Source organism: Spermophilus citellus (assembly GCF_964194105.1).
Source record: "Spermophilus citellus genome assembly, chromosome: 2".
Taxonomy (NCBI): domain Eukaryota; kingdom Metazoa; phylum Chordata; class Mammalia; order Rodentia; family Sciuridae; genus Spermophilus; species Spermophilus citellus.
In genome coordinates this window covers 184,384,723-184,400,088 of record NC_138183.1, presented here as the reverse complement: position 1 = coordinate 184,400,088, position 15,366 = coordinate 184,384,723, and the positions used below count along the sequence as shown (strand labels likewise).

Genomic DNA, 15,366 nt, shown 5'->3' with positions numbered 1-15,366 from the left:
AACATTCCAGTTAATGAAGAAAAAGTAAATAAACTTTTCTTTTGGAACCTGCAATCCCTTGGCAATTTTCAGTACTTTAGGTATTATAATAGTCACATTGAAAGAAAATCTAACATTTATAAATAATTTCTGATTTGGGGAAATATCAAAAAGCATGAAGAAGAGGTGTCCGTGATAAGTAAACTAAGAAATAAATTTTCCTCCTTAGCTCTTCAGGGTCTTATGCATTCTCCTATTGACTATATTTTCTCATCATTAAAACATTGTCAATAAGGTTTATCTATATTCCTTTATGTCTCAGTTCCAGATTTTATTTAAATAAAATTTCTCACTAATTAAATGAGTATTTACAGTGGCAAGAAGAAACAGAGTCAATGGAGATAAAGTTTAAGTATGACTTCTCACTTCCTTTTAATATTATTTTGATTTTTTGAACTCATGATTATATTATCATTTTTTAAAAGTTTAAAATTATGTATGACCAAACATTTACTCAATATACTAATATTAATACTAACAAGCAACTATTTTCTCTAAATATGTTTGTTTAGTAAACTTATGGAAAGCCTGAGAAGTCTACATTGGTTCAATTATTCTTACTTGGATAGAAGAATTATATAAGAGTATGATGCACAAAGAATGTAGTCAGAGCATCTGGGTGCAGGTTCAGCTTATAGCAATGTCTGGTTGCATGACTTTGGGAAAATCTCTTAACTTCACTGGGCTTCACCAGTCTCTTCACCTCTTGGGGAAGAACAACTATTCTGTGGATACATTGAGAAGCATATGAAAGCTCTTCGAAAACTACAGTCTTATACATGTGATAGCTGATATTTAATTTAATGTCTCCCAGACTAAAAATTTCTCAATGCCACTTGTAGGTTCATTTGCTTAATTTTCTGTTTTTCCCATCAAAGTAAAACAAAGAGTGTCTTTGTGTTTAGTCAGTCTGGTTGACATCAATATCAGAATTATTCATGGAAACCCAGGATCTACTCTCATGGAACAATTAGGTTTTTTCGGCATTAATATCAGATTCTTTTGTGTGTGTGTGGGGGGGGGGGGGGCTTAGCCATGCTGGGCAAGTGCTCTCTCATTGAGCTACCCGCCTAACCCAGAGACCAATGTTTGGGAATTCTAGTTTCCTAAGCTTACTCAACAGGCATTTCAGTGAGGATGAATTTATTTTGCCACCTGCAGTTCCAAGAAAAACTGCAAAGCAAGGACATTTGTTTAACTCATTTATTTATTCTACACATACTTATTGAGGCTCACAATGTGTCAGCTCCTGTTCTAGGCATGTGAAGACATAGCAGTCAAGATAGAAAATCTGATGATGAGCTCATGGAGTCACCTTCTAGTAGAAAAGTATCTGAGCTTGTGACTTTTTTAGGCCCTAACTACATAAACATCTTAATTTGAAAAGATTTTCTTGCTTTCTGTTCAATAGCTCCCAAACTATGTTTTGTTGCTGGTCCAGGGCAAAGCATGAAAACCAAAGCCTGGCAGGAGTGGTGGCCAGGGCCCAGGTTGACTCTTCTGTTCTCTTCTCCCTTGCTCTTGTCATTCCTCTGCTGGAACCCAAAACTCTTCCACACAAGTTGCTACCTCCACATCAGTTTGTTACTGGAAGAATCTCCTAAATGCCTGTAATAGCCTCTCAGGGTCGTCTCAATTTTCTTTTTCCCTCTGGGTTTATTTTGTTCTCTCTCCATATAATAACTGCACAACAGGGTATCAGATAATTATTATAATAATGCTAGTTGCCACTTACTGAGATCTATCTGTCAGGAGCTATATGTGGCATTATACATGCACTCCATTTAATCCTCAGGAGACATTCTGAGAGGTAGGTGTGAATCTTCATTTTACAGGAAAAAAAACAAGAGTCTAAGAGGTAAAGTAATGTGTAGGAGGCTATACAGCTATTAGTGATGGATCTGGGATTTGAACCATAGCTATCTGATTTCATGGCTGCTTCGTAAACTCTGTGAAGTTCTCTGACCCTCTCAGGGATGGTTCGAAGTGCCTTGCAAAGGTCTGACAGAGCAGAGGGAAGCACGGCGTTTACTCCAATATGCTTATTATCAACTACTATAAACTAGCTGTCATTTATGGATGGCCTATTACCTTCCAAACATTCTACACCCATTTTTTTCCAATATTCTACAACTTTGGAAGGTACCTATGATTGCCCCTATGCTATAGGTGAACACACGTGGGCACTGAGAGGTCGTGATTCACTTAAGGCCTCATGGTTGGTCAGTGCTGAGTCCTCTGCCTGCCTTGATGCCAGTTTGAAACCATAACTATTCTCAGATCCATTCTGCAGGCCGAAGATGCCCATGTTCCAAAAAGCCACAACAACAATTTTTTAAAAAAGAGCAAACTTGCCTCCAAAGTCCGTATGTGTTCCTCTGTCCAGGGCCTACTCCAAGTCTGTACTGCCTGTCTCCATTCTCAATCACAACTGAGCACTAAGCTTGCAACCCTGCCTACCCAAATCCTCCTATTTCCCTACCCATTTGTCCCCTCTGACCCCTCTATTGTCATTTCTGTCCTTTGTTGTTTTCTCCACATCCAACATCCATTCTAGCCCTTTCCATTTCTCTCTGTCCAACCCATTTATCATTGTTTGATCTGTTTTCTTTTTCCTTCTTCTATGAGTATCAGTTAAGTGTGCTGGTTGCTCTGGAGTTTTTCTGCCTCTGCTAGTCAGTTGTATGACCTTGGGAAAACCACTGATGCTTTCTGGGTCTCAGTTTCCCCATCTATAAAATAGGAAAAACAATAGAACCTATAAGTATTTGTGAAGTTTGAGTTCCCATGTGTGGAAATTTTAGAATATCATCAGGCATACATACCTGCTAGTTTTAATTATTTTATTTATTCCAACCATCTTCCTTTCTTTGCTTTTCTTTTTCTCTGTTATTTACTCTGCTTTTGCTAAAATAAAAATATTGAGGAGAGTTCCCATAAAATGATAGTTATCCATTGGCATCATTCATTTTATTTTCATTTGTTCCACATTTATTAAATGTCTGTTAAGAGCCAGGCACTGTTCAAGGGAATAAGGCTACAGAGATTAATAAAGGAGAAACTAGTCAATAATGTCTTGCTATGATTTAATGGTTTGGATGAATTTATGTATTCTAACAAGCCAATTTTTGTGTCTATTTATGTATAAACCACTTTCTCCCTGAGTCTACTTCTTTCTCCCTATTCTGCCACCACTTTGGTCTAACCACCACTATTTCTCACCAAGACCATCAACTGCCATAATGTCCCTTATTCAAGGTTTCTTTCTTCAGTTTTAATCACCCATGCTCAACCATAGTCCAAAAATATTGCTTTCGTACAATGAAGAATTAAGACATTTTGAGAGAGAGATAATCCCATGACTTTTGTTATGCTTCTCCTATTTTTATATTGTAATAGTTATACTTGTTTTATTTTATTATTTGTTGTGGATCTTTTACTTTTCTTGTAATAGTTAGGTATGTGCAGAAAACACTGTGGGTATGGTTCAAAGTTATCCATAGTTTCAGGCATCCACCAGGGACCTTAGAATATATTCACGACAGATAAGGGGGCTCCTGTGGTCCTTCTCCAGACCCTTCAGTGCCCTCTGGTCAGTAGCTGGAGACATTGTCTTAAAGAGTAAGTCTGATCCTGCCATTCCTGGGCTTAAAAACCTTTCAAAGACCTCTCATTGGTTCCAGGAGAATGGGCCAAATGTCTGTACAGTCTGGAGGGACTGACCTGGTCTCTCTCTTCTGCTTCCTTACAGTGTTTCTCCCACTTTCTGTGGTTTGCTGCCAGTTCCTCCATTGCACCATTCTCTCTTTCTAGGATGATTTCATACACCTTTCCCTTCTGAAATAATCTTCCTTACAACTTCTGCTGTGCTTTGACAAATCGATGCCTGCTCACCCTTCAGATGAAACAAAGTATTATACCTTCTCAAACCTCTAATCTAGGTAGGTCAGGGTATTTTGTTTGGTCTGGTTTTGTGTGTTCTGAGTCTAATTCCAAGATCTATTTTTTTTTTTTTTTCTAGAGAGCTCAGCTCGGCTTGTGAAAGTAATTCACTGGTGTGGTTTTGCTTGGCTGACTGCAGATCCATTCAGACAGGAACCACATCTATTTTGCTTATCCTTCTAGCTCCAATATCCAAAGCATCATGTCACTCATTGGAAACATTTAATAATTATTAGCTGAATGAAGACTGAATGCATTTTGTCCTGCTATTACTTAATTTTCCCTATGTGTCAGCAACTTTTTATTAATGAAGCAAATTATCCTTAGCAGTGGGGATATACGATGAGTTTAATGAAACTGAGAGGGATTCAAGAAGATTGTTTTAAACCAAAGTACAATTTAGATACTTTTGTATTATATAGACTCAGCCAATGAGTCTATTAGAAATCCTATTTGAATTAGGAATCTATAAAGTACATTAACAATGAATATTTTACATTTCCTGGGCTTGGATTTTCTATACTAAAGCTGCTACTATTTGTGATTTTCAGAATTCACGGTATTTCCACTATTTCAGCTTTCTGCATCCTTGATTTTCTGAAATTGATTTTTTCATATTACTTCATTTTAGCCTCAATAAATGTATTTCCAAGCCTAGCAATTACACTTTATTTTGTTACTCTGATAAGATATAGGCAACAATGGATCTATAAACAAAAAGAATATGCACAGTAAGTTGTTAATCTTAAAACCCCCAACAAGCAATAAGTGCTTCTACCTGAATTGAACTTAAAACCATTATTGAAGGATTTAAATCCTATTTACACAAATGCAAATCTTTTCCTCCCTCTAAGTGGGTGAAAGCAGGATTTTTATGTGTTTAATATGTATGAAATGAAAGGAGGATATTTAGAAATTACCTGCTTGGAATAATTGTTCTTTGATGACACGTTTTATTTAGAAGACATGGTAAGTTTAATTTTACAGAATGTCAGCAGAAAACAGCCCTGAGAATTATCTCTCAAACACCTTAACCAACAACCAAGGGAATCAATGTTCAGAAAAGAAATGTGACTTGGTCAATAAAGCATTGGCTGCAGAGTCAGGAACAGGAGAAGAAAAATGCCTCATTACTCTCTATTAAATCTGAAGACTGGCTTAAGTAGGGGAATATTCAAAAAGATGCAGAATGGACACCCAGAAAATGGAATGAAATTCATAGGTATTTTTAATCGCCCTTGGTTTATATTACCCTTCTGCTTGTGTACGGGAACATTCTTTTACAGTTTTCTAACATCCTGAAATTCTGTATAAAATGAAGGGGTTAGCTAGTGAGGCCTGTTCATTTTGCAAAACTGGTACAGTTGAAAATAAGATAAGGAACCTTTACTTCCATGAATTTGATTTGGGTATTGCTAATGGTAGGTATGGATGGTTGTCATGTCTCTAGCACAGGAAAGCACAGGTTGCTTCCAGTATTAAGAGACTTATGCCACTAAGCGCCAAAAGAGCCCCCAAATAATTAAAAATCCCACAAAATTTTAACCCCATTGATATGAGTTTGACATATAACATTCTAAAGATAGACAATGAGGTCAATAAAGTTTTCTAAGAGTCATGAAGTAATACCCTGCTTTTTATTCTCATTACATTGTCCAAGTTTCAAACTGGGGTTTGGGCATAGGAGAAGGAATGCAGCATCATCATTAAGGTATCTGGAAAGAACCTTCCATGAATCTGCAGACTCCACAAGCAGAAATCATCTTTTTTTTGGTTATATTCTTTAGAGTTACATGTTAGATGGAGGTTGGGAATAACACAAAAGCAATTAGAAGGTGGCTGGGAAAAGATTTCTGGCTGCTGGTAGAGGCATTATCTGTTAGAGGATCTTGAAGAAAGACATGGCTAAGCAAAAAACCCCAGTTTCATATGTAATTTTCTTTAAGTTTCTTTACTAATTCAGTAAAAATTACATTATGCCATTCAGATTAATTAAACCAGAATTGATGAAACTTCAAAGAAATCTGGAATTTGGCATTGCAAAGTATCACTAAGGATGAACTGATTGATGATAGATGAGTGAACAGATGGATGGATGATTAAAGGGTGTTACAGGAAAAGGTTAGGATGGGGAAAAATAAAATTATACTAAATTCAACTATTTATTTAAGTATTAGTATTTCTAGGTTTGTGACTATTTTTCTAATTAAAAATAATTCCTTACATATTTAATACTTTCATGAATACATAATTCAACTATGATACATGAACAATGACATTTAACAACAGTAACAAGATAGAAAGAGTCAAGTTGTGTAAATTAGAAAGCCTTAAGGCTCCTAGAGAATTTTTTTTTTTTTTTGGTGTGGGGGGTATACTGGGGATTGAACTCAGGAACACTCAGCCACTAAGCCACATCCCCAGCCCTATTTTGTATTTTATTTAGAAACAGGGTCTCACTGAGTTGCCTAGAGCCTTGCTTTTGCTGAGACTGGCATTGAACTGGAGATCCTCCTGCCTCAGCCTCCCAAGCTTCTGGGATTACAGGCGTGCACCACGGAGCCCAGATCCCTAGAGAATTTTTGACCCCTTTATATTTACTAGATTATAACTATGTTTAAGTCTTACCCCTTCATCAATGGCTATAGTGAATTAAAATAATTAAGGTTCAGCTACCCTTAACTTCACTAAATATGACAATGGTAAGATACTGAATTGCTTTCCTATTTGGATGCTGATGAACTTTTTTCCCCCACTAGACAAGATGATCTTTAAGGATTCTTACAACTTTTAGTTTTTATTTCTCAGTAATTCTAGTTAAACCACACAGAAGCCATCAAGTTAATTAAATTGTGTATCCATTTCTTCTCATGCATTAAAAAGTAATGAAACTTATGCTTCTATACCACCAGATTTTTTAAACTTAAGTTTAAAGTTTAATAAGTGTATGAATTCTTATGAAAATACTTTTCCTACCCTAACCATTTAAAAAAAATAGGTGAGAAAACAAATTCTTAAAGATGAAATAGCACAAGGTCACATAGTAAGAGTTTGCTCTAGAAAACTGGAATTCTCTCCCAGTTCAGAGTCTGACACAGGACTTTCCATTCAAAAATCTCATTTTAAATGTTCCCTGATGGTGCTGGTGCAATTTTTGACCAAGATTCACAACTGGACTTAGCAAATCTTTCCTGGGCATTTAAGATGCAGTTATTTGCCTTGAAAAAATATTTCAACATGCCACAGCTGCTCATTCATATGCATAAACCTACATAGATGTTGATTTAAATAAAGCACTATGTTTTGCATTGTAATAAGCTTCTTGGGTGGTGTATGTACTCACATTTCTGAGAACCTTCAGGTACAGGTGTCTTGTTCTTCAGGCCTAAGTTACATATTTATTTTAAGTGTTCATTATAACTTCAACCCCACAGAGAAATATGCCATTGCATCTAACTGTGGTTTAAGCTCTAAGTCAGTGGTTACCCCAAATCAGATCAAAGTTTCATTTATTGTTGAAAGGAACATGTTCTTTAAAAAAAATTTGGAATTAGCCTTACAACTTACAAGAAGCTAAAAAAGATTATTTATATGAATTTGTTTTTAAAAATAATAAGTTACTCAAAGATATTTTAGAGTGATGCCCAAAGGACTTTCTCTTGGTTCACAGAAGTATCTAATGTGATGGGATTCATTCTTACCTTATCTCACTTACTACTTCTTTACTTAGCTATGAGAGAGGCTATGAATGAAGCCTGAACACGTTCAGAATCTCAGAGGTCTTATAGAAAGATATGAATTTGTTTGTTAGTCTGTATTTAAAGAGGAGGACAAGGCAAAGTAGAACTCAATGACACACAGCTTCCTAAATTACCTCAAGAACAACCTATGCATCCCTAGTGAAACAAATGAGCCATGACCAATAATTAGCTGCCACATGCCATAAATCAACTCTAGTGACACAGTCTCATGTGCCAGTGCTCTAGTTAGAGGGAGTCAAACCCAATAGTGACAATGACAAGTTTTACATAGTTCTGAAGCATACTAGAGTACTTCTCAAACATTTTTTTTATTCTTTTGTTTTATTTAATTATATTTATGTGGTGCCTAGGATGGAACCCAGCGCCTTGCATGTGCTAGGTAAGCACTCTACTGTTGAGCCACAACCGCAGCTCTTACTTCTCAAACTTTAATGGGCATACAAATCACCTGGACATCTTGATGAGATAAAGATTATGGCTTATTGGCCTGGATTAGGACTCCAAATTTTGCATTTATAAAAGTTTTTATTAATATCTGTCTCTGCTGCTGTCCCATGGACCACACTTGGTAGAGCAAGACTAGAATGATTCATTTCTTCTCCCAGCTGCCTGTGTGGCTTACTCCCTTATTTCTTTCAGATATTCTCTCAAAATTCCTCTAATTAGCATACCTTTCTCTGGCCACTATATATTTCCTCTGTCACTATCATCTTTACTCTGCTTCATATTTCTTTGTACTGCTTAACACTCACATGACACATTTGATATTTGAGAGGACCTGCTTTGGTTCACTGCTTATTATTTCCCTAATCACTGACTGAAGCATAGTGTGTGTTCAGAAAATAATACCTATTGATTGAATGAATGTATAAATGCAAAACCACATCATCCTTCTGCCATAATTCCATAAAACAGACTGTACTTATAAGTCTCCAGGCAATAATCAATACTGTCCTTTGTGTTTTTCTTTTAAAAGAATCTCAAATACCCAAATTAAAGAATAAAAGGCAAGAACATTTGCTGGTAAACAATGAATCTGGAGACCATCATGCTAAGTGAAATAAGCCAATCCCCCAAAACAAAGGTTGAATGTTCTCTCTGATATGCAAATGCTAACACAGAACAAGGGGGAGTGAGAGGAAGAATAGAAGTTCAATGTAGACAAAGGGGAATGAAGGGAAGGCGGAGGAATATGGATAGAAAAGACAGTAGAGTGAATCTGACATAACATTCCTATGTACATATGTGAACACACCACAGTGAAACTCCACATCATGTACAACCACAAGACTGGGATCCTAATTAGAAAACGATAAACTCCATGTCTGTATACATACGTCAAGATATACTCTACTGCCATGTATAACTAAAAAGAGCAAATAAACAAAAAAGAATAAAAAGCAAAGAAAATCAGGCCCCTCTGCTGTCTGCTGATGTAGATATTGCTGGCTGCGGTGACCTTACCCTTTTGCTCACCTGCAGTCCATCTGACTACTATGAGTAGTCAGATTAGAGGCAAAAAGATATTAGTTATCTTCATAGGGACAGCTTAGCAATTAATTGTTTCTATTTTGCACTTTATTCAGTAATTTTTATTGTCCACATGATATTTCAAGTGAACTTCTGGTGCTTTATAATTTCAACACTAGTCAGTTAATTCATGTTAAATATAGTAGTTATTATATAAGTTAGAAGGCAAGAAATATTACAATATTACAAAATATTACAATATTACAAAATATTACAATATTACAAAATATTACAAAGCAAAAACCTATAGATTTTCTGCAGTGTAGTAGAAAGGGAGTTCATCTATCAGGGTCACTAAAGGTTTTGAAAAGCAAAAAGGCACCATCTAAAAACTCTATCAACACCAACACCAAATGTCCAACCCAGAGATTGATTTACTATTTCTGCATCAAATATAAAAACTCCAGGTCTTCATTCACTATTTATGCAACAAATATTTCTTAAGCACTTAATATTAATATTTGCTTGTTAAAACACTGAAACTATTATATTGCTTTTATACTGCAATATTCTAAAACAAGAGGAGACTAACTTAATAATACATTAATAAAGTGTAGTCAAATTTGTATTGAGCAAATTAACAGAAGAGATAAAATGAGTGATAGAAGGCTCCTTGCTCTGTAGGAGTTTACTTGAATAAAGAAATGTGCAGACCTTGTTAAGAGAATGTACCAGGTGTCTGAAAACAATCTCTGAGTAACTCAGAGAAAGAATCAATCAACATGACTGAGAAGATTAAAGTTGGCTTCATAGAGAATTGAAATCTGAGGGTCCTCAAGATGACTAGGAACCATGCAGGTGAAAAGGGAGAACAGAAACATTCCAGGTAGAGGAACCCATGAAGAAAAGGCACAGATATGTGGCAGTTCAGAATTAAGTGTGGGAGCAGGTAGTAGACCCCTGCAATTAGGGAAAGGTGAAAAAGGACAAAGCTCTGGGTGCTAGTGAGATTTACAGGGAAGGGTGTGGGAAGGGCAGGGGGTTGTGCACAGAGACACCGTGGCGTCATGTCTTTTAGAAAGATAATTCTGAAAATAGTGGGAGAAGGTGACTGGAAGGCTGTGTGTGTGTGTACCGGCAAGTGTGTTCATAAGTGTGTGTGCGTGTGAGTATATAGGGTATTGTGTTTCCTAGTGTGAAGTGATACTGAGTAACTTCACTAACTGAACGTGGAAAGTTCAAGTTTTTACAGATACTGGTTCCCTGTAATGCTTAATAAAATCATTCCTGACATATCAGATACAGGGTCTCAAAAAAGGAAAAAAAACACTTCAGTGTTTTCTTATTTTTAACCTAACACATGTTAATTTCAAAGTAAGCACACTACACAACTGAATTTCAAAAGGTGGCAAAATGAATTTCAGTCCTACCACCAGAGGGAAACACCAATTGTATGATATTTTTCAAATTGGATTTAATTCTACTACATTGAACTACACATTAAATAAGATTGATGATGGATAGAGTAATGCAGACAACCAGGACCAAGCTTATTTTAAGCAAACGCGTGCATAATTTCTGCCTCACTTGGCAGAGAGAAACTTGACAAAGAAGTCATTTATTGCTCTAGTATAATAATGTACATAAATGTAATATATAAACATATATTAAAATATTACTTATTTTTTAAAATGTGCTAAACACTGTGAAAACATAACAGTTGAAAATAGTTTCGTATTTTGTAATATACATTTATTTAGCAATTAATTTCTGTCTTTCAAACAAAAATGAAAAGAGCAAGTAAGTAAAAATGAAGAATCTCTTTAATCTTTAATTCCCATCAAGTGGAAACTTAAGTACTGAGGTATGCTAAACTTTTATCCATTAGTTCAGCAGCTCTTTAAGAAATACCAATAATAAGGCTAGTTACAGTTCTGTCAGTGAACAAAATCCAGGTATGGTGTCTGCATACATGGAGCTTATAATCTTAAACAAGATATTCTTTCTACTATCTTAAACAGAAATCTCATCTGTTTTCAAGTCAGCCCTCATTCCCATATTTCCACAAAGTACTATTGCACTGTTCTGACCCCTGCAAGTTTATCCCTTCTCTGATCTCTAGTAAATGTATAAAGGTTCTTTCTCCTCAAAAAACTTTTTAAAAATTCCTTGAAGATGAATACAAATGCTACATTATTTGGGGTAGAGGGTAAATTTTTCTAAATAATTGGTAATATCAGGGAAAGCATTTCCAGAATTCCTGATAAAGCATTTGAAGCTGGCGGAAAAACATATTTTCTGGAAGCTTTGCCAATGACCATATGGAAAGAGATGTCATCAAAATCTTCTTTCAGCATTACCATAAGAGTAACGACACTGGTGCAAATTAAAGAAAGCTAGTGAGATTTTTTTCTTTTCATACTAGGGATTGAACCCAGGGGTGCTTTACCACTGAGCTACATTCCCAGCCCTTTCATTGTTTGATTTTGAGACAGACTCTTGCTAAGATATTTTGAGACTGACCTTGAACTTGTGATCCTCCTCCTTCAGTCTCCCTAGTACAGGGGACAATAATGTATAATGGGATTATAGGTGTGCGCCCAGTTACCATGCCTGGCTTCTGATGAGAATTTTCTGATGAAATCTCACAAAACAGTTTTCAATTCACTTGTTATTTTAAATGTAAATTATTCATTATTTCCAAGAGATGTTATATAATTTAAATGGTCCTACATGACCAAAACAATCAATTTTCCAGTCTGAACAATACTTCAATTAAGGCTTGGTTACACATAAAATTTGCAAAGGGGAGAATAAAACTGATTGCTTCATTTTTCTGTTACTACATTTTCAACTGATTTAAAGTTGTGACAAATTAGACTACAGACTATTACAATAGGGAAGTCATTTTGTAAATTCAATCTGTATTTTGGCATTCTGAAAGAAGTTTGCTGTTATTATTTGCAGGTTTCTTTAGAGCATTTTAAAGGCAATTATGTGATTTATAAAACATGCTTAGAATAGGCATCTTGATAAAGTACAGCACATTATCCAAATTAAGTATATTGCTTAAGGAAACCAAGCTACAGAAAGTTTCTGTAAAAAGTTGAGGATTTATACTGATAGAATGAGAACATGTTTGTCTTCTATTGTAAACTTCAAAACCTGGAATCATTGTGTTCATGGTTATTTGACCACTCTTAAGACCTTCTATAGTTCTAATCACTTTATCAATCTGCAGACTTATTTAAGATAAAATATTCAGAATAGGAAAGCAGTCAAGGACAAAACATTTATGCCATGTCTCAGGGTATAGGAAAAGGCATAGTGTTAGAGACTGACAGAAAACAGCAATGAAGGAAATGGAGGATTCCAATGAAAAAGTTCTTATTCTATATGATGTAGAATCTGTTAATCAAATAGTGTTAAGTCAGTTATTTTCATTTTCTGTTTTATAATATTTGCTTTACTTTTATTTGAAGTAAAATGACTTCCCAAATCTGTCCGGGAAGAGCACATTCCATGGTTGCTGGCATCATCCATCTCTGACCATCACAAATCTTTCCACCAGTGGACTAGCCATATGTGTCATAGGCCAATAGGACAAAATATTTATAAAAAATTTTGTAGAACTTACTTGCAAATTCTAATTCTAAAGTCAGTTATAAATGAAGAAATAAAGGTAACATACTAACGTACACATTGAAGAAAATGTTTTCTTTATCCTGTTCTGCATATGCAAATTGGCCACCATAATAGATAATAACACCTAAATTGCTACAGGCAAGACACAGGCCTGTCTTCCAAAGAGGCGATGAATTTAATAATCATTTGAAAAGATCAAAGGAGCTCCTGACATCCACAGGCACAGAGGCTCCTCCTTAATGACATTTTCAACTCTCATTTTCAGGTGTTTAAAACTCTCTCTGCTAACCACAAAACAAAAGCAATCAACTCCATTTCTTGAAGACAGAAGCCATGTTCTTTTTCTTTTTTTTTTTTTTTTTTTTTTTTTTTTTTGGTACAAGGTCTAGTCCACAGTAGTACAGAATGTGCTTAGTATGTTTTACTAGCCAGAAAGCAATCTATAAATGAATTTTCTAAGAAATAAATCATACAAGAGGTAATATCCCAGTTGTCTTGTTGAGCCTCATTCTGAACACATAAACAGATGTTTAAATAAATGAAAGAGCAGGGTACAGCTAATCCAATTTCAGATATCTTATCAATTTTTATTTGGCTAATCCAACTGATGACAATGCCATCTTACCAAGTCTCAGTTTTTGCAGTGATTTATTCCAAACAAGGAACAGTATAGCAGAAAAGTGGGGGAAGGGGACATCTAAACCGAAGTAGTGTTCATGAGAACTAAATTAATGCCACAGGAGAGAATGTGGGGAGCCATTCTGACACGTGATTGGGTGACTCCCGTTAAGGGCCTGAGGCGCTCTGGCTGTGTCGGAGTTATCCCGACCCTTTCCTGATGAGAGAGCCCATCCGTGTGGGGGTGTGCGTAACCACTGACCCCGGGGACCCAATCACTGGCCCTGACCTTGGAGTGCAGCCCCCCCTCAACCTTCATTGGATGGAATTCTCCCCTGAATTTCTTGTCCCCCCAAATAAAAGGCTACTCCCCGGCGTGTTTGCTCTCTCTCTCTCTCCTGCTAGCCCTGAGTAATCCTCGCTGCCCTGCTGGGCGGCTGGAGGCGGGAACCAGGGAGGTGAGCCGTCTGGGACCTAGCAATGTAAAATAAGGTACTGGTTTGTGTGTTTTATTTTGATCTCTTCTAACTAACTTAATGCCAGAACCTCATTAATGAAACCACTGCGCAGGCCCCGTGGTAGAAGAGAATATGGTCTACTTGTATAAATGAAATATATCTCCCGTGCTTCATAAATCTAAATTGTCTTTATAGTATCTATTAGTGACCAAAAATGCATATTAGATAAAAATATAAATGAAATAAAGCTGATGTTGGTTGATATTTATTTGAATTCAAGTTTTTATATGAGCCTAACTGCCTGATGTTTTCCTGATATTTTCTTTGGCCAATTGCCTAATCCTGTCATTGAGGGTCTCATGTTCTTTGGACATTAATTATGAAGTTTTCCCTTTAGTTAGCTTTAAAAATTGTTGATGGTGACTATGATTAATACAGGCGATCAGTAATGTGGATTCACTTTCACACAGAGACATATCAGAACATTGTAAGTTTGGGTTCTGACTGACCTTCAGGTTGATATTGTGCTATAATGGTCACCGTCTGTCCAGCTCCCTTTAATGCAGCAGCTGCCTGTTCATGAGATGCTCCACGGAGGTCAATGCCATTCACCTGAAAGAGGAAATCAGAGAATTTTAAGCATAGAATCTGTATTAAGATAGAAGAAAGGAGTATCCCAAAACTAATAAGCTACTTAAGACTATCATGTGCCTCCAAGCCCCTCATCTTCTACTCAAGTATTTCTTACTTCTACGAATTCCAGTTTTAATAATTTTAAACAGCAGCAATATAAAAATATTCATTTTGTGTTGGTTTCATGATCTGACTGGGATGGAAGCATTTTCATCCATTCATGCCTATGAGGATTTTACTGGGTATATTTACTATGACCCTGTAAGTTTCCTAGATTTTGAGGGTAAATAAGAACCTTCAAAATTAGAGGAAAACAGGATAATGAAGAGAGACACATGTAATGCACATCGACAAGTACATGCTGACAGATTAATATGTTCAGATGAGGTTCTGGGGAGACTGCGTGGAATGAGGCTGGCTGCCAGCCAAACCCCTCTCTGGTCAATTGCCTAGTCCTGTCATACTGAGCTTGGTGAGACAGCCATGAGGTCTGTTCCAAAATAAACTTGAACACCCCATTTCTCATACAGAATTCCATAATGGATTCTGACAAAATGAAATAAAGCATGCCTGGGGTTTTGCAATTGCTAACTCCCATTCTGGGCCCATACAGAAAGAGAAACAGAACACCTAAAAAACAAGCCCCAAACTCTACCAGGGTGAAAAATCATCTGATAAGTCAAATTTAGTGAGAAGCAAAACTAAATTCTTTCTTGAATCAATTCAGAGTAAGTCAATACAATATAATTAATGCTCTGTCTACAGAGAATAAGAACCCTAAGAAGTTCTTTTGCTTGAAG

General features: G+C 36.1%; 1 protein-coding gene across 5 annotated transcripts in view; it reads right to left on the bottom strand.

Moving 5' to 3' along the window:
* The window catches only part of DLG2 (discs large MAGUK scaffold protein 2), a gene marked incomplete at both ends in the record, with an annotated part of 2,048,692 nt that overhangs the window by 293,996 nt on the left and 1,739,330 nt on the right, over positions 1 to 15,366 (bottom strand). For all 5 annotated transcript variants that reach the window (XM_081281630.1, XM_081281626.1, XM_081281627.1 and 2 more), the window contains one exon: positions 14,443 to 14,545. In XM_081281630.1, coding sequence (XP_081137756.1) covers positions 14,443 to 14,545 — 103 coding nt within the window. The remainder of the gene's footprint in view (positions 1 to 14,442; positions 14,546 to 15,366) is intronic.